At 54.0% G+C, this 24,473-nt stretch overlaps 2 protein-coding genes across 2 annotated transcripts; one reads left to right on the top strand and one right to left on the bottom strand.

The window, feature by feature from the left end:
• The first annotated feature begins 573 nt into the window (after positions 1–573).
• MSTO1 (misato mitochondrial distribution and morphology regulator 1) lies at positions 574–17,797 on the top strand. The gene is made up of 13 exons (XM_032968672.2): positions 574–887; positions 2,733–2,868; positions 5,364–5,430; positions 8,198–8,273; positions 9,081–9,141; positions 10,076–10,214; positions 10,581–10,836; positions 11,194–11,346; positions 11,687–11,818; positions 12,351–12,556; positions 13,451–13,552; positions 13,929–14,044; positions 14,870–17,797. The coding sequence occupies exons 1-13, from the start codon at positions 804–806 to the stop codon at positions 15,106–15,108; spliced, it is 1,767 nt and encodes a 588-aa protein (XP_032824563.2). The 5' UTR covers positions 574–803; the 3' UTR covers positions 15,109–17,797.
• On the bottom strand, positions 17,655–23,970 carry LOC116950773 (uncharacterized). Its single transcript, XM_032968831.2, has one exon. The coding sequence runs from the start codon at positions 23,404–23,406 to the stop codon at positions 22,525–22,527; it is 882 nt and encodes a 293-aa protein (XP_032824722.2). The 5' UTR covers positions 23,407–23,970; the 3' UTR covers positions 17,655–22,524.
• Between the last annotated feature and the right edge of the window lie 503 nt (positions 23,971–24,473).

The following is a 24,473-nucleotide window of genomic DNA, read 5'->3' on the forward strand; positions in this document are numbered from 1 at the left end:
TAGTAGCGTGCGTCACGCGCTAACCGAATGCGCACAATGACAACATTCGCCACTAAGTGGCGGTGGCGTCACCACGGCGGTTGTGCCAGGCTAGGTGCACGTTGAGGCCACGTGAAGTGCCGAACGCCCGCTGGCAGCAGGTCACGGGGCAGACCCAGAAGGTGCCACGGGTCGACTCACTGAGATGACTGGCACGATGCACCACCTGTGCCCCCTACTAGGCGCACACACAAAAGACAAAGATCCCCGTATAGCCTGAACAGACTTGGGGCAAGTGCTGTTAGCGAGCACCTTTAAAGGCCGGCAGGGCGCATGAGGGGATGGGTGGTCAACACCACGCCCGACCGCCTTTGTCTCCCCAGCGGCGATGTTTAACACACCGCGCCAGGTACTCATTTGAGGCTGAGTCGACCTACGCGAGGCCCAGAACCGGCTCTGATAATCGTCACTGGGTGCTGGGCCGTGAGCGGGAATCGAACTCGGATCGCCAGGTTCGTAGCGCAGCGCTGCACCACCGCTCCCCACACACAAAGACGCAAACGCGCCACGTGTTTCGCGTTTTAAAAATACGACGCGCGTGGATTCACTCGCAGAGAGCCACCGTAGGGTGCTTCTGCGCCAATGGCAGTGCGCAGTGGAGCACGTGGGGACGCGCAGTCGCCACTGCTGCCCCTTCCTCGTTGACAGTAGCGGCTCAACCAGGGGGCGGGAAACAACAGCAACAACAATAGGAGCAGCAGCAACAACAATAGGAGCAACAACAACAACAGCAGCAACAACAACAGCAGCAGCGGCCTCCGGCCATGGCCAGCTCACGCGGGGAGGTAGTCACCCTGCAGCTGGGCCACTACGCAGGCTTTGTGGGCGCGCACTGGTGGAACAGCCAGGTACTGAGCACCGCGAGACATCGTGACCACCACCACCACCACGAGACATTGTCTATCCACTGCTGGATGCAGCCCAGTCCTCGCCCCGCACGCCGTGTCCGCCACGCAAGGCACTCTTTGCCCATACTTCAATGGTTATACACATATATGTATGTATACACACGGATTTTAGCCGTGTATATACTCAGTCTGTGTGTGTGTATACACATATATGTACACAGTGATTTTAGCCGTGGGCCCGCTATAGAACCCTATCACGGTGTCTGGGTGCGTGACGCAGCAAACCTAACCGCTGCACCACCGCTCCACTGCCTCGCCCCAATTACTGCTGTTGACACGACCATTGGTGACAGCAGAAGCATCAACATCATCATAAAGATGGGTTTTGGGTGGTTATATCGCGTAAATATATAAACGTGGCGTTGGCTGTGGCGAGTTTTAACGACACATTTATATATTTACGCGATGTAACCACCCCCCCCCCAAAGAAAAAAAAAACTCTATTAGGGATGAAATTGGTCGCGAAAGCTTGCTACGTTTCAAACTGAGCAGCAACAGGGTTAAACGTTGTTGGCGTGGACACTCAACACAACAGAGACCCCCCAATTGTCTACACGACGAGCTCCAGTGAGCGAGTTAATCAGACTTACGACTGGAGCAATCCGATGAGCTATGAAGCTCTTTTCCGCAAATGCCCGGCATGGACGAGTCTCGGGCCGTTGGTGGAAACGGCACGTTGCTATGACGGGGGAACGCGGCATGGGATTCACGCGATCTGTATGTAGTAGACCCACGCCCGCCAAACGCGGCGCCTCCGTTTTAATGTTTAATCTTCGCAGAGTGATCACGGTTGACTTGCCGCTAAGCGGTCGGCGTTTTATCAACCGGCGAGCGACGAATTCGATGATCTGTCGCGTCGAACCTCCCAACGGATGGTTCACTCTTAGCTACCCTCCACGCAGAGACTTTGTTATACACAAAGTCGCTATGGACATGGGACTACGGGGTTTGTTTTTTAAAGACTAGATAATGAGTAGAGTGAGATGAGAGGGGAGAGGTAGGAGAGTGCGTGGAGGGGAGTAGAGTGAGATGAGAGGGGAGTAGAGTGAGATGAGAAGTAGGAGAGTGAGTGGAGGGGAGTAGAGTGAGAGGGGAGTGCGTGGAGGGGAGTAGAGTGAGATGAGAGGGGAGTAGAGTGAGATGAGAGGCAGAGGTAGGAGAGTGCGTGGAGGGGAGTGGAGTGAGATGAGAGGGGAGAGGTAGGAGGAGAGTGTCAGAGTGAGGTGTTCCTTCGTAAGGGAGGGAGGTTGTGTGTGAGCTGTGGGTGAGGATTGTGGCAGCGGCATTGTGGATCACCGGAAGTTTTGGAGGTGTGGGATTGAAGGAGGTTGTCGAGAAAAGAGAGTTGCAGGCTATCGAATGAACTTGAGAAATATATATTTAACTTCTATTAAACTATTTTGTATTTTAGCCAAGTAAGGCCCACTGTGCTATACAGCTCTTTTTCAGAAGCGCCCTATCCGCAAATGATAGCTCAGCAAAGTGGCTTATCACGTGGAAATTTATAACAGCCAAATACTTTAAATGCACGTTTCTAAATGTGGAGGGAAAAACCTGAGGACCCGGAGAAAAATCCACGCGACCACAAGGAGAGAGAAACCGCAATCTCGAAATATACAGCAGCAGCAGGCGTCGGGGTTGGGATCGAACCCACGACCTCCTGCACACCGGGCGAGGGAGTTCACATCTCCTAGCCACTGTTGGGAGTTTGCTTCTGCCGTGTGTCACCAAGTCAGGGGCCGTTGTCTGTCGTGCGTCGCTAACGCAAGGACTCTCTTCCTCCAGTCGGCCGCGTTCAACTCCGACCCTCGGCTGTCGATTGCCGCCCAGGAGGTGAACTCGGATGTTCTGTTCCGAGAGGGCGTCACGCTCCAGGGCGAGCCGACCTACACGCCCCGGCTCGTCCTCATGGACCTCAAAGGTAGCGCCGCTCGCTCGCTCGGTTGCTCGCTCGCTCTGACGAGAGAGAGAGAGACGGAGAGAGAGAAATGGAAACGGAGAGAGAGAGAGAGACATGGAGAGAGATACAATAGAGAGGGACGGAGAGAGAGGGACGGAGAGAGAGACGGTGATGGAGAGAGCCGGCGGGCAGAAACATCCAGGCCGCCGGCACAAGGAGCAGCTGTCACACTGACAGCCGCGTGCCACTTTTGTCAATCCACTGCTGGATGAATGCCTCCCCAACGCCATGTCGGTCACGGGGGTTGTTTGAAAGTGTAGGGGTAATCGTCACTCACCACTCTGTGGGCTGGTAGCTTCCCCTTATCATCAATAGGGGGCGGAAGCGCTATCACGCCAGAGCTAATGTCCAAGGCCCAAAAAGGGATCAACGACAAACACCAGCAAACGGATCCTGGGACACATTCCCCTGGGGCCCCGTGAGGAGGGAACCGGGGGATGATGTCACCTTCCAGAAAGTTCTAGAAGGGAGGCGTGGCTAGGGCGGAGCAAGCCACGAACCAGTATATAAGCCGGTCCTCTCAGAGGTCTGGCTCGGTCATCTGCAAGCTGAAGACCGAAGACCTGGGCTGAAGATAGGACCCTGGACCCCAAGCTCCGTTGTCCTTCTAAGGGCCGGAGCTCAGTGAGGCCAGTGGTCAGGACCCACGGACCAGGTCCGGTCGGGTCCGATAGCCTCCCCTAAGGCCCCAGCCCAGGTATCGGATAAAGGGACCGATAAACCCTTTGTGTTAGGGTCTTGTAAGAAAGACAATAAATATCGTGTTGCCTCATCAGAAGTTTATTCGTCAATTTATACCCACTACAAAAGTACAGGATGGTCCAGATGTGTTGTGACCACCCATTTAATTATCTAAAAACGTAATATTTTTTTGTAAGTAAAGTTTATTTGAAACAGAAATGAATTATGTAAAGGGAGAAAAAATGTTGTGGTGGGGGGGGAGGTCAATTCATTGTGGGAGCACAAGACATCTGGACCGCCCTGTACTTTCAACCACACGTGGGGGGGGGTGGGTGCAGGGTTGTTGAGGGTGGGGAGCATTGACGTGGAGTGCAACCTTACCCATTCTGTCTCTGGCGTAGGCCAATCCGTTTCAAAGATGATGCACATATTGTAATATATCAGAGCATGTTTGTTTGTTTAATGTAGACTCGATGCCTCGCGAAAGTTATATCTGATTCGGCGTTTTAACATCTTAACACCTATTTTATTGCCAGACTATACCCTACGACAGCGTTCTTCACTAATTTTCAGAGGGGGTGGGGGGGGGCATTTTCGCCGATCATAAATCGTCAGTGTGAGGACCGCGTGACAAATTTGAACCATTGTTGGGTTTGACAGCAGCACGATGATGATGATGGGGGTGGTGTTTTCACATTTGTTGTGTATTGTCGGGGCCGCCAGTGGGCCCTCGGGCTTTGCAACAATGAAGAACACTGCCCTAGGACCAATGCTGGTGAGTACTTGCCGGGGAGACTGCCTGGTAGGACCACGCGTTGTAGGCCGAGGCTGCGTGATAGCCCGGGAGGTTCGAGCGTCCCCCCCCCCCTTCTCCCCTCCTCCGTTTGTGTGCAGTGAATTTTCTCCAGGCTCTCCAGAAAACGCCAAACTCCCATCCGCGAAGAATCGATTTGGCCGAATATCCCAATGCCAGGAGCCTTCCTGCCGAAGAGCGTCGAGACTCGGCGGAGGGCCGCGTGGATAAATAAGGCGCGCGTGATGATTAATGTTGTTCATCGCGAGCGGGCGTGTTCCTCGCTTGAGGTTCGCGAGGTCGTTATTCAACGCTGCTCGCGTCCGTTCAGCGTGCTTCCATCTTGAAGCGTTCTGCCGCCAAAGGCAGCAAACACGAAATTTTTGTCACGTTACGCGTTCTCCAAAACGTGTTGAGGGCGAATTGACGTGTTGAGCTCGACAGCGCGTCGGAGCGAATAAGGTTGCCGGTGACTCACCTCATTAATCAGACTTATTTATTTACGCTGGGGGAATCTGATGAGCTGCGAAGCTCTTTTTTCCACACATGTCCGTTTGTGGCACGGGGTCAGGAGGTTACAGCGCCAAACAATATTTAAAAAAAAACACGGCAGGAGTAAAAAGTATAGGAAAGGTAAACAAATTGCTGAAATAACTAAAACTATTTTTTATCTTACCAGGTAAAGCCCACTGAGCTATTACCTTCTTTTTCAGAAGCGACCTGGCCACAATTGATATCTCAACATAGTGTCTATTGTGTGTATCAATCGAAATATTTTTACTGGAGGAATCTGATGTGCTATGAAGCTCTTTTCCACAAGTGTCTGGTAATCGCCACCACCACAATTGGGATCGCGCGTGGACCTGTTGTATATATTGTCTTATATTTGTTAAGTATTCAGACTCATTGAAACTTTGTTGGATAATGAATTATCATTAATTACATTATTAAATGTTGTATATGTGTTGTTGTTGTTGTCTAGGCAACTTAAGCTCCTTGAGGCAACAGGGCGTGCTGTACGAGCACCCAGACCAGAACACCTCCACGTGGTGAGTGTGGCATTCTGTGTTTGGGGGTCACCTAAACTACGACCGAAACGTTAAATTTTTATTTTACCAGGTAAGGCCCATTGAGCTATAACAGCTCTTTTTGAGAAACATCCTGGCCGCAAATGATAGCTCAACGAAGTCGCTTATCGCGTGGAAAGTTATAGCAGCCAAATACTTTAAACGCGTATCGTTGATTCTAAATGTGGAGGGAACAACCGGGGGACCCGGAGAAAAATCCACGCGACCGCAGAGAGAGAGAGACATGCAAACCCTAAATATACAGGTGTAGGATTCGGGAGCGAACCCATAGCTGGCACCAAACTGCCATGCGCCTTCCCGCCATCATCTTGTCGGAGCCTCGGTACGTCTTCCAACCTGAAGATGTACCGATAAAGTTGTTTAATTTTAGGTATTTTTTTCGATGACGTAGTGTACATATATATAACATATGGACCAATTTCTCCAATGTGCAACATTTTCTACAAAATGAAAAACTGATGACGTACACGGACGTCATCGGAATGGGAAGGGGTTAAATAAAGTTTGATTGATTGAGCGGGCACCTTCCCTCCTTTGGATGCCGTCATTTAGTCTCGACCACCGGCCCTCTTGCTTTCCTTAACGGCCAGCGTGACCCCCTCTAACGTTGCATGTTCTCCGATCCGTGAGGGTCCTCTCGCTGTCTCTCTCGGTGCACTTCCAAGCGCGCGCTCTCCCCCGCGCCTCGCTGCGTTTGCTGATAACGGAGAGCGAATGAATGAGCGGCGACGCTCTTGGTCGCGTTTGTTATCGTTCCCGCACGGAACGAACCGTTGTTGCACACGGAGCAGTGTGTTCAAATCTGGGTTTCAGTCGCCCGCTGACTAAGCCACGTTCCCGCTCGCAGCGAGTTTATGTTCTTGGCCCGGTCATTGATGGCTAAACGCGTGAAATTCATTTTGTTTTTTCATTTAATTTGGCAAAATTCCTGCTCTGAAAAATTGAAACGTTTCGGTTTGATAGACGTGCGACGGATATGCTTACAGTGAGGGAAAAAAGTACTTTATCCCCTGCTGATTTTGTACGTTTGCCCACTGACAAAGAAATGATCAGTCTATCATTTTAATGGTAGGTTTATTTGAACAGTGAAAGACAGAATAACAACAACAAAATCCAGAAAAACGCATGTCAAAAATGTTAAAATTGATTTGCATTTCAATGAGGGGAATAAGTATTTGACCCCTCTGCAAAACATGACTTAGTACTTGGTGGTAAAACCCTTTTTGGCAATCACAGATGTCAGACGTTTCTTGTAATTGAACACCAGGTTTGCACACATCTCAGGAGGGATTTTGTCCCACTCCTCTTTGCAGATCTTCTCCAAGTCATTAAGGTTTCGAGGCTGACGTTTGGCAATTCGAACCTTCAGCTCACTCCACAGATTTTCTGTGGGATGAAGGTCTGGAGATTGGCTAGGCCACTCCAGGACCTTAATGTGCTTCTTCTTGAGCCACTCCTTTGTTGCCTTGGCCGTGTGTTTTGGGTCATTGTCATGCTGGAATACCCATCCACGACCCATTTACAATGCCCTGGCTGAGGGAAGGAGGTTCTCACCCAAGATTTGACGGTATATGGCCCCGTCCATCATCCCTTTGATGCGGTGAAGTTGTCCTGTCCTCTTGGCAGAAAAACACCCCCAAAGCATAATGTTTCCACCTCCATGTTTGACGGTGGGGATAGTGTTCTTGGGGTCATAGGCAGCATTCCTCCTCCTCCAAACACGGCGAGTTGAGTTGATGCAAAAGAGCTCCATTTTGGTCTCATCTGACCACAACACTTTCACCCAGTTGTCCTCTGAATCATTCAGATGTTCATTGGCAAACTTCAGACGGGCATATATATGTGCTTTCTTGAGCAGGGGGACCTTGCGGGCACTGCAGGATTTCAGTCCTTCACGGCGTAGTGTGTTACTATGGTCTCAGCTGCCTTGAGATCATTGACAAGATCCTCCCGTGTAGTTCTGGGCTGATTCCTCACCGTTCTCATGATCATTGCAACTCCACGAAGTGAGATCTTGCATGGAGCCCCAGGCCGAGGGAGATTGACAGTTCTTTTGTGTGTTTTTCCATATGCGAATAATCGCACCAACTGTTGTCACCTTCTCACCAAGCTGCTTGGCAATGGTCTTGTAGCCCATTCCAGCCTTGTGTAGGTCTACAATCTTCTCCCTGACATCCTTGGAGAGCTCTTTGGTCTTGGCCATGGTGGAGAGTTTGGAATCTGATTGATTGATTGCTTCTATGGACAGGTGTCTTTTATACAGGTAACAAGCTGAGATTAGGAGCACTCCCTTTAAGAGTGTGCTCCTAATCTCAGCTCGTTACCTGTATAAAAGACACCTAGGAGCCAGACATCTTTCTGATTGAGAGGGGGGCAAATACTTATTTCCCTCATTAAAATGCAAATCAATTTATAACATTTTTGACATCCGTTTTTCTGGATTTTTGTTGTTATTCTGTCTCTCACTGTTCAAATAAACCTACCATAAAAATGATAGACCGATCATTTCTTTGTCAGTGGGCAAACGTACAAAATCAGCGGGGGATCGAATACTTTTTTCCCCTCACTGTAGCACGGCGTATAAAACACGGGTCGCACGCCGTGGACACAGAGGCGCGACAAAGTCACCTCAGAAGTAGCGCTACGACGTCACCTTCCGGGACTGAAGTTTTAACCGTCCTGAGGCCGTCTCGCTCGGACTGACGCCCCTGCCGTGCGTCGCGTGCAGGAGCGGCAAGGTCTCGGTGCACAGGACGGATCCCGCAAGCAGGAACGCGTTCCTGCAGGACCTTGATGTCATCGAGGTACTCAACTATTTTATATTTTACCAGGCAAGGCCCACTGAGCTATGCAGCTCTCTTTGCGGAAGCGACCTGCCCACAAGTGATCGCTCAACGAAAGCGGATTGTCGTGGTGTGGAAATCGATAGAAGGCAAATGCCCTTGTAAATGCACGTTGATTATAAATGTGGAGGGGAAAAAAACGGAGGACCCGGAGGAAAAACCCAAGCGGCGTGCTCTTTCAAAAAAATCCACGTGTTCGCATGTACAGTAAAACCTTGGATTGCGAGTATAATTCGTTCCGGAAACGTGCTTGTAGTCCAAAGCACTCGTATATCAAGGCACTCGTATATCAGTTGTGATCACGTGACGCTCGGCAGACAAAACGTCTACACGTACTACTCGTATTGCAAGTCCCTCGCTCGTTTATCAAATTATTATTTATTTACAAATTTTGCTCGTCTTGCAAAACACTCGCAGACCAAGTTACTCGCAATCCAAGGTTTTACTGTATGTTGAACTTCTTTCACGCTGTACGTAGCCAACCGAGATGAGTGCCAAGATCAGTCTGGCCGCCGCCAATCGGCGTCACCGCTGGCACGGCATGCTTTAGCTTTTGTTTTTCACTTTTTTCACTTTACGGTTACTGAGCTGAGCGCAGGCCCAAGGGCCCCAAAACTTCAAGCGACCAGCAGCAACCGGCGCCGTCGCAGCCGCAATTGGACTGGGCTCACGTGTTTCTTGAATCGAGCGCGGTTACTATAAGAACTTGGGATGCAATTAGAATGAAATGAAACCACAAAACCAAAACACTGTGCTTGCTGTGCGCAGGAGGAGTGGGAGAAGCGGACGAGAGCCAGCTGCTCTAATGCGCCCAAACCGGAGACTAAAAGTACGCGACACCCTGTCTCTCTCTCTTTGCGTGATACGCACGCACTCTCCCAGTGTGATGATGCCCGTCTATGTGCGTTACACAGATAGACAGCGTGTCCATCTGCGTGGTGCCGAATATTCGATACCGCACTATGCAGTATAGAACCTTGAAATCAATTTAATATCCCCCCCCCCGACCTCCAAACTAAACTATTATCAGGCAAGGCCCACTGAGCTTCGTAGATCTTTTTCAGAAGCGACCTGGCCACAAATGATAGCCCAAACGAAGTGGCCTATTGTGTGGAAATTTACAGCAGCAGCCAAAACACTCTTAACGTGTGATCTTGATTCTAAATGTGGAGGGAAAATCCGGAGGACCCGGAGAAAAATCCACCCGACCACGGGGAGAACATGCAAACTACAAATATACAGCGGTCGAGGTCGAACCCTCAAGCTCCTGTATACCTCTCCCCTCCCCCCATATAAATCTTCACCCCCACCCCCCTTACTCATAGTCCCCACTTGGTTGGGTCCAACTCCCCCCCCCCCCCATATAAATCTACACCCCCCCCCTTACGCATAGTCCCCACTTGGTTGGCTCCAACTCCCCCTCCCCACTACGTATGGTCCCATCATGCCGAATTTGAATTTATTCAGAGTTTCTGACCCCCCCTCCACCGCCAATATCGATCTGCGTATTGTACCGTGCTCGCGTTTTGCCGCAATAAAAAAATAAATGGAATGTTCACAGCACGACGGGACGGCAAATGCGAATCAAAGATGCTTTTGGCAGGATTTTATATTTCTTGAAATGCCTATGTACATTCCGTTGTAACCTTACGTATGCGTCTAATACGTGCGTTAGCTTCTAACTCGTCCCTGACAAGCCACGGCGGGGGACGACTCTAGAATAGCAACCTCACGGCGGCGGCGGCTGTTCCTCCGTTTCCCAGATGCCCCGGCGGGTAGCGCAGAGCCGCCGACGCAGAAGGTGTACCACCTGGAGGAGGGCGTCGAGGTCTGGTCCGACTTCCTGCGACTGCACCTCCACCCGCGCTCCATCTCGCTCATCAATGACCACACCAGCGATGGGTAGGGGCGCCCGTTCCTTGGCTCGCAGACAATTCCGCTGCTCGCAGACCGTCCTGTGGCTGGAACACTAAAGCTTGTCGAACCGGAGGCAGGATGGGAATCTATCGGGGGAAGGAAAATGAACTAAACAAAAACAATCTGTTTGAAAGGTATGAGTTTTCAATCTAGATTTATTGTCTGAATGATCAGACAATAAATCTAGGTTAGGCCACGTGATAGTTTTATGCCAACATTAGCATCACTAACCCCTTCATCCAGCAGTGGATTGACCTTAGCTGAAGATGACGGTGACGACGATAACGACGACTGGATTGTCGGGCTCTCGCACCCCCCCTTCCCCACCCCCCCCGCGTGCCGTCCCTCCAGGGACGTGGACCGCTTCGACGTGTTCGGCCTGGGCGACTCGCTGCTGCTGCGCTCGCCCCCCGTGGCGGACGACCTGGAGGACCGGCTGCACTTTTTCACGGAGGAGTGCGACTCGCTGCAGGGCTTCCAGCTGCTGTGCGACCTCCACGACGGATTCTCGGGGCTGGGAGCGCGCGCCGTCGAGCGTCTGCGCGACGAGTACGGCACCAAGGGCGTCCTCGTCTGGGGGCTCGTGCCGCCGGCCCCGCCCGCGCTGGTGAGCGACCGGGACGGCGCCCTCATCGGGGCGGGGAAATAGAAAATTTCCGGGATAATCCCCGGTCGTGTACCGCTGGCTCGCCCCGGCGGGGGTTAGGGCGCTTAGGGCGCTGTGGTTCCCAGTGCGTGTACTTTTGTTGAACTTCTTTCGCACCGTACGTAGCCAACCGCGCTAAGCGGCGGAGGTGACGGGGAGGGACAGCAAAACTAAACGCAAAAAGCGGTCCTAAAGAGCGTGTGGACAAGGGATCACCGCTGGGCGGGCCGTGTCGGACCTCGGTGAATCGATCCCGGACATCACGGTCCCCCCCCTCGCTGTGCCCCCTCTCTCTTTCCCCTCGCGCCCGCCCGGCAGAGCCCGCTGAGGAGCGTCTACCGGCTGGTGAACTACGCGCTGGGCATGGCTCGCCTCGTGGACACCGCCTCCGTGCTGCTCCCGCTGTCCGTGAGCTCGGTGCTGAGCCGTCGGCCTTCGCCGCCCGTCGTCTTCCCCAACCTGCACTACGACGTGAGCCTCGGGGTCCCCGCGACGTTTAACGCGCCGCGCCTCCGCAGCCGGTGAACCCGAGTTCGATTCCCGCTCGTGAGCGGGCAAACATCGGTGACAATTATCCGAACCGATCCCGGGCCTCGCCGAAGTCGACGCGGCCCGAAATGAGTACCCGGTGCCGTGCGTAAACACCGGCACCGGGGAGACAAAGGCGGCCGGGCGTGGCGTCGGCCACGCCACCCCCTCGCGCGCCGTGCCGGCCTTCACTGGTGCTGCTCTTTCACGGTACTTGCCCCGACGGTCTGTTAAAGGCTCTAAACGGGGGGGGGGGGGGGGTACCTTTGTTTTTGTGCGGCAGGCTGAGCTGCACTACCACAGCAGCGCGGTGCTGGCGGCGGCGGTGGGCACGAGCAGCCTGCCGTACCGCACGCACTCGCGCCTCACGTCGCTCTCCGAGTTCGCCGACTCGCTCAGCGGCGGCGGCCGCAAGGCAGGAGGAGCACCCCCCAACCCCCCTCACACCCCTCACCCCCCTCACCCCCAACCCCCCTCACACCCCCTCACCCCTAACCCCCCCTCACCCCCCTCACCCCCAACCCCCCCTCACCCCCAACCCCCCCCTCCACCCCCAACCCCCCCACCCCCCCCCCACACGGCACCACCACCCCCACATCGCTGCCCGTCCCCAACCGGGCCCACAGCGCTTGACCCGTCCGTAGCAGGACTACGCGGCAGCAGCTGCCCGCCACACCAACTCGCCATAACCGCCCCGCCACACCGCCCCACCACACCGCTCCACCACAAAGTCTCGCCACACCGCCCCACCACGCCGCCCCGCCGCGCCGCCTCACCATAATTGGCCCGCCACGCAATATCGCCACGCCGCTCCCAGCACGCCGTCTTGCCACACTGCCCCACCGCGCCCGTGCCCGCCCGCACCTGCCCGCCACAGCCACCCGACGCAACGCCCGCGTCTTTCGAGGCCGCCGCTAACGGGGAGCGCGCGACGCCGGCGTGCGCAGGTGGCGATGACTTCGCTGGCGCTGCCGTTCCCACTGCACGCCGGAGAGAGCCTCCCCGACGCCTTGCGGGCGCTGGGCGCCGCCCCGCCCTGGTGCTCGCTCGCACCAGGCACGGCGCCGGTGGCCTCGGCCTCGGCGCCCGCGCCGTGCTGCTTCGCCCAGTCCGTGGTGCTGCGTGGGGTGCCCGCCGCGCGGCACACCGCCGGGTAGGAGGAGCGGCGCCCGGAACCTGTGTGTGCTGTGTGTGCTGTGTGTGGTCTGTGTGTACTATGTGTGCTACGTGTGGTCTGTGTGTGCTGTGTGTGTTGTTTGTACTGTGTGTGCTGTGTGTGCTGTGTGTGCTGTGTGTGCTACGTGTGCTGCGTGTGCTGTGTGTGCTGTGTGCTGTGTGTGCTGTGTGTGTGCTGTGTGTACTACGTGTGCTGTGTGTGCTGTGTGTACTGTGTGTGCTGTGTGTGCTGTGTGTGCTGTGTGTGCTGTGTGTGCTACGTGTGCTGCATGTGCTGTGTGTGCTGTGTGTGCTGTGTGCTGTGTGTGCTGTGTGTGTGCTGTGTGTACTACGTGTGTTGTGTGTGTTGTGTGTGCAGCGTGTGCTGTGTGTACCGTGTGTGGTCTGTGTGTACTACGTGTGCTACGTGTGGTCTGTGTGTGCTGTGTGTGCTGTGTGTGCTACGTGTACTGTGTGTACTATGTGTACTACGTGTGCTGTGTGTGCTGCGTGTACTGTGTGTGCTGTGTGTGCTACGTGTGCTGTGTGTGCTGTGTGTGCTGTGTGTACTACGTGTACTACGTGTGCTGTGTGTGCTGTGTGTACTGTGTGTACTACGTGTGCTGTGTGTGCTGTGTGTACTACGTGTACTACGTGTGCTGTGTGTGCTGTGTGTACTGTGTGTGCTGCGTGGGCTGCGTGTGCCGCGTGGGTCCTGGGTTTAACCATGAGTTTCTGGCTTTAGCAGTAGGTCTAGCTGTGCATGGATGGACCTATGCTTGGGTCCATCTGAGTTTGCCTGCTCATGGCCGTACGTGGCCGGGCCCGTCTGTACGCGTCGGTAGCCGCCGGACGTGCGTACCGATCGCGCCGACACTTCTCTTCCCGGCAGCTCGCAGCGAGGGAGCACGAAGGACTCGCCGCTGTACAGGTGCTCGACGGGGCAAGACGTGATGTCCGCTTACCTGCACGGGTTGTACCCCCACGCGCCCAGGTAACGCCGCCAGCACCCCTCCCCGGCTCCACTGGCCCCTGCACCTGAGTTGGCGAGTCTAAACTAAACTAATTTAATTTTTTTCTGGTAAGGCCCACTGAGCTCTGTATCGCTCTTTTTCGCCACAAATGATAGCCCAACGAAGTGGCTTTATTACGTGGGCATTCACAGCGGCCACATACTCTTAAGCGCAGGATGATTCTCAATGTGGAGATGGAAAAACCTGGAAGAACCGGAAAAAAAAAATCTACGGGATCGGAAGCCACGCGACCTTCCTGTGTGTATACCAGGCGAGGTAGTTATCACCTCGCCGCCCTGTGCGCCCGGTCCTGATAATCGCGGCTGATCGATGGAATGACGGCGGATCTCTCCCCAGCGCCGTGCAGCTGCTGCAGGCTCCGATGAGCGCCGCCGCTCCGTTCCCCGACATCTTCGCTCCGACTGTGGACAGGAGCGGCTACCTCACCGACAGCAGGAGGAAGATGGAGGAAGGTGAGCGGGCGAGGGGGGCGAGTGGACAGGCGTGCGTGCGTGCCGACGTGCGTGTGTAAAGTGCGTGTGTAAAGTGCGCTATTGCAGCTGTTAACTTACTGCGCTACGAGCCCGGCGACCCGAGTTCGATTCCTGGTCACGGCCGACATTGGTGGCGAATGTCTGAGCCGGTCATGGGGCCCCCCCTAGGATCCACTCAAATGAGCAGGAATCGATCTCGGGTCGCCGGGTTCGTAGCGCAGCGCGCTACTCACTGCACCACTGCTCCACACGAAAAAAAACAAAGCGCACACGCAAGCACACGCACAAAGGCGGCCAGGTGTGGTTCTGGCCGTCCACCCCATTCGTGTGTCGTGCCAGCCTACATAGGTGCCACTCGCTAACAGAACTTTCCCCAACAGCCTGCTAAGGCTGTACGAGGGATCCTTGTCTTTGTGTGAAGTGCTCACGAATAGCACTTGCCCCAACAGGCTGTGTAGGCTATATGGGATCTTTGGCCTTGTGTGTAGGGTAGGGTGAACCGGCGGCGTAGTGTTTAGAGCACCGCGCTACGAACCCGGCGACCCAACTTCTATTCCCGGCCACGGCCAACGTCAGCGGTGATCATCTGAACCAATCCCAGGCCCCGCCGAGGTTAACTCGGCACGAAATGAGTACCCGGTGCACAGTGTAAACATCGGCACCGGTGGAGACAAAGGCAGCCGGACGCGGCGTCGGCCACACCGGCCCCCGCATTCGCCAGGCCGATCCGAACGGGCGCTCGCTAACGGCGCTCCTCCCTCCCTCCCTGCCTCCCTCGCTGCCTCCCTCGCTGGCCGTGCCCAGCCGTGTCGAGCGCCCCCGTGCTGACGGCCACGCAGTCCGGGACGGCGCTGCGCACGTCGCTGCTGGCGCTGTGCCGGGAGCTGGCCCTCGTGGACGAGCGCCGCCTGCCGGGGCTGCTGGCGGCCGGCACGGAACCCGGCGAGTTGCCGGAGGCGCTGCACGGCCTGCGCTCGCTCGCCGACGCCTACCACTCGGGGTGCGGTCACGAGCAGAACAGCGACGACGACGACGACAGTTGAGGACCATGGCGGCGGCGGCGCCGGCGGCGGCGGCGGCGGCGGCGTCGCTGATTCGTTCGTCCGGTGGAATTCCTCTCATCCGCTGTGCACTTAACCGTGGTTTTGGGGGGTGGTGAGGGGGGGGTTTAGAGGGCTTCGGTTCTCTATCCGCCGGCGCGCGCGTTGCGTCTCCTGCAAGGCAGGCGATGTCAACGTTTATGCAGGGAAGCCTGGCTGAATGCGGTGCAGAATCGTTTGTCTGCTTGGATACATACTCGTATCTGTCATAGAAACGTGGAATTCCCGCCAATGTCTCTGGACAATTAGGTTCACGACCGCTTAATCTATTATATTGCCCATAATAGAGGTTTTTGGGTTAGATCGCGTAAATATATAAATGTGTCGTTAAAACCCGCCACCACCCGACTCAGCCAACTAGTAAGGGCTGTCACGTAAACAGAACGTGGCCAATTCGTCACTAGTACAGCACACCGGTGTGTTGGAGAGCCAAGCCACAACATTTACAAACTGAATAAGACGTTTCGCCAGTAATTATAACTAGCTTCATCAGGCGACAGCCAGATTTGTGGAGAAGTCAAAACTGTTTCGTTGCTTATATCAAGACGTAGATGTGTTGATCACCTTTCTGCGCTCTTGCACAACCTGAAGAATTCTGGTTGTCCCCAAGAAGCCTCACCCCAACTATCCCCGCCCACCCCTATCCTGGCCCCTCCCACTGCTTCCCTGGCCCTGCCCACTACTACCCTAGCCCTGCCCACTCTTACCCTAGCCTCGCCCAATCCTTCCCTGGCCCCGCCCACTTCTTCCCTGGCACCCGTCACAATAATGTGGAATTTCAACCACTGCATCATTTATGTACTATCTCGTCTACATTGTCAATGTCGGTCGCATCTTCTATCTTGTTTGTTCCATAAGCCTCAAGTGTACGCGAGCAATATAATTTAAAAATATACATTGTTTTGTTCTATTTATATCAATTATAGGTAGGTAACTCATTCTTGCGTGCATATCGGGAGCAACAAATAATCGGTCTTGAGTCGACGAATCGATGCGGGGCGTTAAATACCCAGCAGTTGGTGGCAGCCCAAGATGGCAGCCGGCGGTCACATGACCGTGTAAAAAGACGATATGTTTATAGGTCTCGGCCTTTTGCGCACGAACCCCAGGTCAGGCACTTGGGTTCCCCTCGTGGCGGCAGAGGTGTGAAGGTGAATGTTTGAACACGATTGTGTTGGTACGGTTGTCCTTTCAAAACGGGGTTCTACGTCACGCGGGACACACGTACACAAGGTGGCGTGTGTCAGGTGGGGGCAGTGGCAGCACTTGTTGCCTGACAGCAAAAAGGACCAAAGTTCGATTTCCAACTTGGGATGCCCTTTCTCCGTTTAGTTTTTATGTTCTCCACCTGTTCTGCATGGGCTTCAGAATCAGAATATTTATCCTCGGGAAATCCGATGAGCTGTGAAGCTATTTTTCACATGTGGTCCTGCAGGTTCCTCCCCCTAGACAAAAAAAAAGCACGCAATTTAATTTCTTCCGGACAAACATCCCTCCTGAAAAAGAGACTCGCATCAGGCCATTGGGGCAGATGGTGTTCATGATGATCCACTGGTGGAGAGCGCGGCGCACGAGGGGGTGGGGTGGTGTGGCCAGCCCCACGCCCCGGCCACCTTTGTCTTTCCGGCACCGATATATACGCGCGCGCGTATATATATCAGAGGGCCTCGTTGAGACTCGCAAACGCACGAGAAAACCGTCTCCCGTCTTGATTTAAACGGGTTGGCTCCACGTCGCGTGGCACACTACTCCGCACGCCGGCCCCATCGTCAGGCGGGCGCAGCGTGGGGCAAACCTGGTTTTGTGTCTGGACGCGGCAGATCGGCAGAGACGCGGCAAGGGGGACCCGCCGTGCTGCCTCGAGCGTAACCGGGAGTTGTAGAAACCCCCGGTTTGATCGATTGGGGACGGCGACACAAAAGTGGAACATCGGGCCCCCCAGCAACAAATCTAGAACTTTTATCTTTGTTAAGCCCCCCCACCTCCACCCTCCCACCAAAAAAATTTGCAAACGCTAGTTGGCATCCCCTCCATGACAAAATTGTGCACGATTGCTTGGCGATGTATCCCCCACCCCCGTTGCGAGCGACTTGACCCCTTGCGTTTTGAGCTTTTTTCGGTCGTGTTTCCACGTGCAGTCCTAACACTCGATGCTATTTATCGATTATTCTGACAGCCGTCGATAGTTTAGCCTTTAGACTGCTGCTCGGTGCAAAACGCGGTCTCGAGGAGCAGGGTTGGTATCGTTTGAATCTTGCACATTGGTTACACGTCGTATGGCGGTGGTGGTGGTGGTGGTTGGGACGATGGTGGAGGTGGTGATGTCATGGGTGGTGGTGGGGATGGTGGTGATGGTAGTGATGGTGGTCGTGGTGGTGATGGTGATGGCGATGGTCGTGGTGGTGGCGACGTGGCACACCAGGCTGGACAGCCGAGAGTCCTTCACGTTCCGGCTCTGAATCGTCGATCCGTGGAACATCGCGGGAACATTTCAAGAACAACAAAGTGTTTTATTCAAAGCCAGTTTTGCACGTATACTGTATATTTACTGTATATTTACTTCACAACGCATCAATGTCCCTGCTTTTTGCTGTGTGTTAACTCGGAATAATAAAGTTTTAATTGCAGTGAACATGCTTGCCTGCTGCGTCTTTCCGGACGTTACTGGGAATGATGTTGGGGCTGAGTGCAGCCGCCCTCTTCTGAATTAGAATCTTTATTTATCCTGGAGAAATCCGGTGAGCTTATGAGGCTCTTTTTCATACATGTCAGTACAATACGAGGTTCGGACGACAGGTTCGCGGAATTAATTAATTGCATCCTCCCTAGAAGCTCAGGTGTGAATAGCCAATGTGCCCCAATTGCTAAATGGCCCCGTAGTCTGGAAGCCGTCCTGGAAATATTCGGCTTAAAAGTCTTCTATATTGCCTCGTCACAATTTGTTGCTGTACGGACAGCTGCAGTGAAAGCGTTCTTCTGGATCTGGGTGAGATCGTCACGGGATGGGTGGCAGCTGCAGCAGCAGCGAAATCCGAACGGGGATTGAGACAGCAACCGCGTTCTTCTGGATCTGGGTGAGATTCTAGGTTGGGTGACACCACCATCATCGAGATCACAGGAGGGGGATCGGGACAGCAGCGGCAGTGGCAGCAAAGGGAGGAAGAGGGTGGATGATGATGATTTAACAAGAAGCAAGCTTTCGCGACCAATATCCATAATACAGGGTTTTTTTGGGTTAGATCGCGTAAATATATAAATGTGTCGTTAAACACGCCACCACCCGACGCAGCCAATTAGTAATGTTTGTCACGTAAACAGAACACGCCTCATTTATATTTACGTGATCCAACCACGAAAAAAAATCAATATTATGGATGATGATGATGTTGTGGGTGCGTGGCGCCCGCTCTTAATTACCGGGACACAAAGGATCACACGGCGGCGCGCTAATGAAGGGCGCTCGCCCCCGCCCCCGCAACGCAGGGTCGGTAAACACGGGCGTCCCGACAACGATTCTCCTCCGCACAGGGCCCCACCGCGGGCATTCGCAAATTAAAATTCGCTCGCGAATGTCTCGCGGCGAGCGGGCGTAACCAGCGAATGTTTTACGTTTCTCAAGCCTTCGTCATCCAGAGCAACGAGTGATCGTCGGTCAACGCAGCAATTATAATGACGTGGGCTTGGGGGCCATGTACTCGGCTTGGCACACACCGCGCGTTATAATCATGATAATAAAGAAAACAAATATAATGATAATTTACAGCCATTGGCTACTGTTGGATGAAAGGTCTCCTTCGCACACCGTGGTCGGTCGTGGGAGATTGTTTAACCATACTTCACCGTGCCTCGTCATATTCTGAAATTCAACTCGGATTAGTATTGCAGTGGGCTAACCACTGTCCCACCGCTCCCTCCCGTAAGATGTTAATTGTATTTTACTTCACAATACACCTTGCAGAATCCGATCTCAGAGTTCAGACAACATTTCAAGACTCGATTCTTAATGGTCTCGTTTGCGTGCGATAATTAGTGCTACCGCTCGTTCAATCGGGTTCAATGTACGTACGCATGCCATTGCAATCGAATTATCGCGCGTTTATAATATGCGTGGCATGTCATTATAATTGGCATATCATTACAATCTAATTAGCATACATTACAAACAAACAAAAAACCCCGTTGAGCATTGTCAGGATCAACTTATAGCGAATTAATTCCTGTCGCACAGACCTGGGGTAAAGTGGAGGTGCAGTGGGAATGAAGCCGGCCACCTCAGTTCGATTCCCAGTTCCCGGCCAACATCGGTGGTGAGTGATAGCTGCACCGGCCCTGGGCCACCGACGCCTACACCAAACCTGCACCGACCGGCGTGGTGAAGTATGGCCAAAATTTCCCCCGTGACCGACGCAACGTGGGAAGCCCCTCGTCAATACGGGATTGACAAAGGGCTGCACATTTGTACATTTCAATTATCTAGCTCAGGGGTCGGCAAACCTGCGGCTTTGCAGCCGCGTGCGACTCATTGACTTACACATTATATTGGTTAGCGTGTATGTGATATCATCCTGTACGTTTGGTTTTATAATAACAACTACGTATGGGTTGTATTCTATTGATAATGAAATGTATAACACCCAGGAAAACCTCATTGATTCCCAAGACTGCTTCAGTAGGCTCCTGCAGTCTGATGGATTGACCAATCCCATTAACGAGCTTTTTGGCATGCGGGAGGACACTGGACCGAAACGAACTCTGGACCAAAAACCCAATTGCTGCACTGCCAATCTCCTGCACTGGTGCTGGTGGTTACCCATCCAAGCACCAACCAGCTTCAACCCTCCTTCACTCCCGAGATCCTTCAGGCGTGTACATCGTGTTGTCGCCGCGTGCCGACTGTTAGACAAAGATCTAATGAACACGCTATATCCCCAACATAAAAAAATATATATATATCAAACATTCCGTGCGATATTCTGTGAGTATTCAGAATAGCAATGCTACACCGGGTTAATTGTGGGTCACCTGCTGGCTGTGTGGAGGGGGCTTAGCCTTGTGTTCCATAGTCAAGTGTTTTTTTTCTTTCAATAAACCTAACCTTGTACCCCACCTCCCGGAACAGCCATTGCCGGAAGAGTCTGTTTAAATGGGTAAACAACATTTTCCGTGCTGTTGTTAAATATAATCATGGGGTGTTGACACACGTTCGCTAAACATTGCCGGCAAGACGAAGGTGGCCTGGTGGCTCAGAGGTCAGAAGGTCGGAACGCTGAGCCGGCACGGCGGAGGAGTCGAGTTCAGATGAAGGTAAACCGTCTATGATTACACTGGTTGGATTGCCTTGGCGACTCTGTATATCGCATGAGACTAAAACAAATGCAGGCCGTTAGGGCAAAGTCATTTTGCGAGGACCGATTTCGGGGCAGCGCAGCAAGTGTAGCGAGTTGTTGTTTTCGACCGGACCACAACACAAAAAATATATCAGATCAAATTCGGTTCCGCATTTTATTTGAGTTCCAAATATCGGTTTGACTGCAACGCGACGCACATCACCCTCGCATTTCGGAGCGGGTGGGAAAGTGCCGCCGCCTACTGTGCGAACCTGAGGGCCCTGAAAGGAGATCTCAGAGGTAGCTCTGTGATAGCCATTTCCGTGGGCCGTTTTCTTAAACGAAGGGTTGCAGTGTTCCGCGAGAGATCCAAATGGGCTCTCATCGTCTCGTGATGCGATTCCAACAGCGCAATCGACATTACATTTGGGGGAAATGGATCACATTTTTTCTTCAATATTATCTCCAACGCACGATGCACTCGCGGGCAAAAGATCTAAGGCGGGAGACGTTCTAGGGCGAACTGAATGTACGGAGAATAACAATAATATGCCTGGTTGGCGATTGAAATGTTTAACCAAGAGAACAATTTGCGTCTCATGCGGTACACAGAATTCTCGGAATGTCATGGATACGTTTCAAGAATTGTATTTTGTGCGGGGTGGTTTGAACGCAGCGCACTGCGGTGTGAACCGCGTGACCCGAGTTAAATTCCCAGCCACGGCCACCATCAGTGGCGAGCAATACCGAGCCCTTCTCACACTCCCTTCACCAACCCGCTCTGGCCAGCGTGATGAAGTATGGTCAAACAACCCCCATGACTGACACTGTACATTGTAATAATTATTATATTCTGTGCATCGCATTAATATCATATTTTCAGACTGTTGTGACTCTCTGAATGTGCGTGATTATTCGCCTACTCGGCGATATTATGGATCGCCACAATTCAGTATTGTGATTCGATTCAAGAATCAATTGGGTTTTTTTCTTTACATTGTGGTAAATGTAGCGGCCACAAGGGGCTGCAGGGATCACGTGAACCAATTACAGACATCAACGAATATATTGAACAAAAAACATCGATTCGGACGTGTTTAGATGCATGTAATTATGAGCTTAAGAATCAATATTTATTCACCTCTAGCAAAAGGCAAAGTATCATTTGAGACAATTTTAACAAGTGCAGGACGAATCCAAACACTGTACTCGAGTCTGCCAACGTATTGGTGATCCGGGCCAATATTACCCGGCAGGATTTATTTAAGCAAGCAAAACTCTGGGCCGGTTTCAATCTTCTGGGTCTCATCAGCAGAAGTCGGGCTTGTTGAAACAGGCTTTGTTGAAACAAGGCTGACTGTCAAAACGGTTCAGACTTTCTCTGTTTAAACAAATGCAGCCGGACAATATTGCTATGGAAAGGCATATCCTGTACAGGTAGGGCGATAGACTATAACATATTTAATCTGCACGTGGAGAGACAGAACTGAGTTGTCCTTACATTTTCCTTAACACGCAATGCTTCCCACCCGCTCCTAAAACGAGTGTGCATCCGAGGCCCGCGTTTACATTTGAAATCGTCGTTGACAAAGAAAACACTGCGCAAGCTACGGTCGTTTTGTGTCAATAGAACGCCTTCAGTCGCTCGAACTGATCGATTATTGACGAATCAATAAGCAGCCATCGCAGCGGCAGTCGTGACAATAAAACCACGTTCTTTATTGCACGTCGACTGCTCACGCCAGATGGTGGGATGACACTCTCGGGGCAGATGTCGGAGGTCGCTGCCCTGTCCCCCTTTGGTGGAGCAGTGGAGGGCCGAACGCGGTTGGCGATGAGATGCGGTGGTGGCAATTGGTGGTGGTGGTGGCAATTGGTGGTGGTGGCGGCAATTGGTGGTGGTGGCAATTGGTGGTGGTGGTGGTGGCAATTGGTGGTGGTGGTGGCAATTGGTGGTGGTGCTGGTGGCGGCAATTGGTGGTGGTGGTGGCGGCGGCATCAACGCCTTTGGCCACGGTGACTTCTTTGACGTTCATGCGTTACCGGTGGCGGAGGGCGACGCCTTGAACGAGCCCGGCGACCTGGAGAGCCTCAGCCCGGGGATGTGCCTGCGGATGATTCCCCGCAGGTGAAGCTTCCCAGCGCCTTTCTTTGCCTCGGGCCCCGCCACCTGGGGGCCTCCGTCCGGCTGGGACACGGTGATCAGTGGCACGCCGCCGGCGCTGCCGGCAAGGGCGTCGAAATGAACCCCGCAGGAGGCGGCGTCGCCGTGCAGCACCTCGCACGACATCGCGCGCGCGCTCAGCGACGCCGGCTCCTCCCGGAGGTGACCACCGCCGCCGCCGCCGCCGGCTGCCCCGCCCGTACCGGGAGCGCGCCTCGAGGCGGACGGGCGAGGGCTCGCGGAGCGGCTGCGCGCGCGGGAGCCACCGTCGCGCAGCAGCGTCATGGACCGCAGGAGGAGGGCTGCGTCCGCTGCACCGGGAGAGGAGCCGCCGCCGCCGCCGCCGCCCGGCTCGAAAAACAACGACTCCTTGCGCCGCGTGTTGGGGCTGTGCGCCAGCGTCTGGAAGCCGTAGGGAGTGGTGATGCGGGGCAGGTGCGGGAGCGGGGACGTGGCCTCCGTGACGTCGAGGGGCGCGAGGGCGCTCGCGGAGGAGGCCCAGTCGTGGCCGGTGGCCTCCGCCTTGTCGGTGAGCCGGGTGCCCTGGAGGTCGTGGGTGGAAGAGGCGGGGGAGGAGGAGAGGGCGACGGCTCTTCTGGTGCGGTCGGGGTTGGGGTGTTCGCGCGGCTTCTCGGACCGCTGCTCGCTTGCCGCCGCTGCTGCTGTGTTCGCTGCGTGCGGGATGAAGAACTGGGGGATGCTGTGGGGAGTCACCACCATGCTGGACGTGGGGGCGGCCCTCGCGTGCATCGCGGCCGACGTTGATTGCCGATTGTAAAACAACAAAAAATTTGCCGTCGGTAAACAAATGAAAAACAACAACAACAATAATAATTTTCGTTTGTGTAACAAAAAAATGTAACAAAAATAATAATATTAATAATTGCCGGTGGTTAAACTAATGAAAACACAATAATAATTGCAGATGGTAAATCTTTTTTTTTAATAATGATCAAATGTATTAAGCGCCGTAACTGACACCACCGTTGCTGACTGCGGGCGTCAAGAGTCGGCGTCGACTTCTCGCGCCGCCGAAAGTTTCACCGCGGGGCCGTCTCGCGCGCTCCTCCGGTGCCTCGGACCGCCGCGCGCCCTCTCGCTGCAGCGAGGACGCGGACAGACGGAACGACGGACAGACGGAACGACGGACAGACGGAACGACGGACAGACGGAACGACGACGCGAACGTGGTCGAGTCGACGAGCGCGTCGCTTTTTCTCCGGGTTTTCTCTCGTGCTTGTTTGTTTGGACCGCCCGGCTCGCTGCCGTCGATCCTACGCGTCCGAGTCTTCCGCGGCGCGCGCGGCCCTGGCACACGCGTGGAAATTATCGCCCTCCCGTTGCCTCTTATATTGGGGGGTGTGTGTGGGGGGGGTGTGTGTGGGGGTGTGTGGGGGGTGTGTGTGGGGGGGTGTGTGGGGGGGGTGTGGGGGTGTGTGTGGGGGGTGTGTGTGTGGGGGGTGTGTGTGTGTGGGGTGTGTGTGTGTGGGGTGTGTGGGGGGGGAAACACCCGTGGGGACCGGCGGCTGCGTGTGGCTTCTACATGAAAGGAGCCAACATGCGTTTCATCCAATTGAGCAACATTGTTTGAGCTCAAAGGGTGGGTGGTTGGGTGGGGGGAACGTCTCGTGTCGGTCCATCCGCCCGTCCGTGTGGATTTTGAGCCTTCGCCGCCACGAACGCCCACAGCCCACGGAGGGGATCTTCAAAGGGGACCCTCCTTCAGTTGCCGCCTGGCTTTGATTGCGTCTTTTTTTTCTGTAGCGATGTCTTTGTAGCGCTGCCACGTCTGTCGCGAGTTGTACGCGCGTTGAACT

Source organism: Petromyzon marinus, chromosome 40 (genome assembly GCF_048934315.1).
Source record: "Petromyzon marinus isolate PM22_M1 ecotype Great Lakes invasive population chromosome 40, UKy_Petmar_22M1.pri1.0, whole genome shotgun sequence".
Classification (NCBI taxonomy): Eukaryota; Metazoa; Chordata; class Hyperoartia; order Petromyzontiformes; family Petromyzontidae; genus Petromyzon; species Petromyzon marinus.

Coding starts and splice junctions, on each gene's coding strand:
- LOC116950773 (XM_032968831.2), bottom strand. CDS start 23,406: ATGCACGCGAGGGCCGCCCCCACGTCCAGCATGGTGGTGACTCCCCAC.
- MSTO1 (XM_032968672.2), top strand. CDS start 804: ATGGCCAGCTCACGCGGGGAGGTAGTCACCCTGCAGCTGGGCCACTAC. Junction 9,142..10,075: donor GCCCAAACCGGAGACTAAAA/GTACGCGACACC, acceptor TCCGTTTCCCAG/ATGCCCCGGCGGGTAGCGCA. Junction 14,045..14,869: donor CAGGAGGAAGATGGAGGAAG/GTGAGCGGGCGA, acceptor GGCCGTGCCCAG/CCGTGTCGAGCGCCCCCGTG.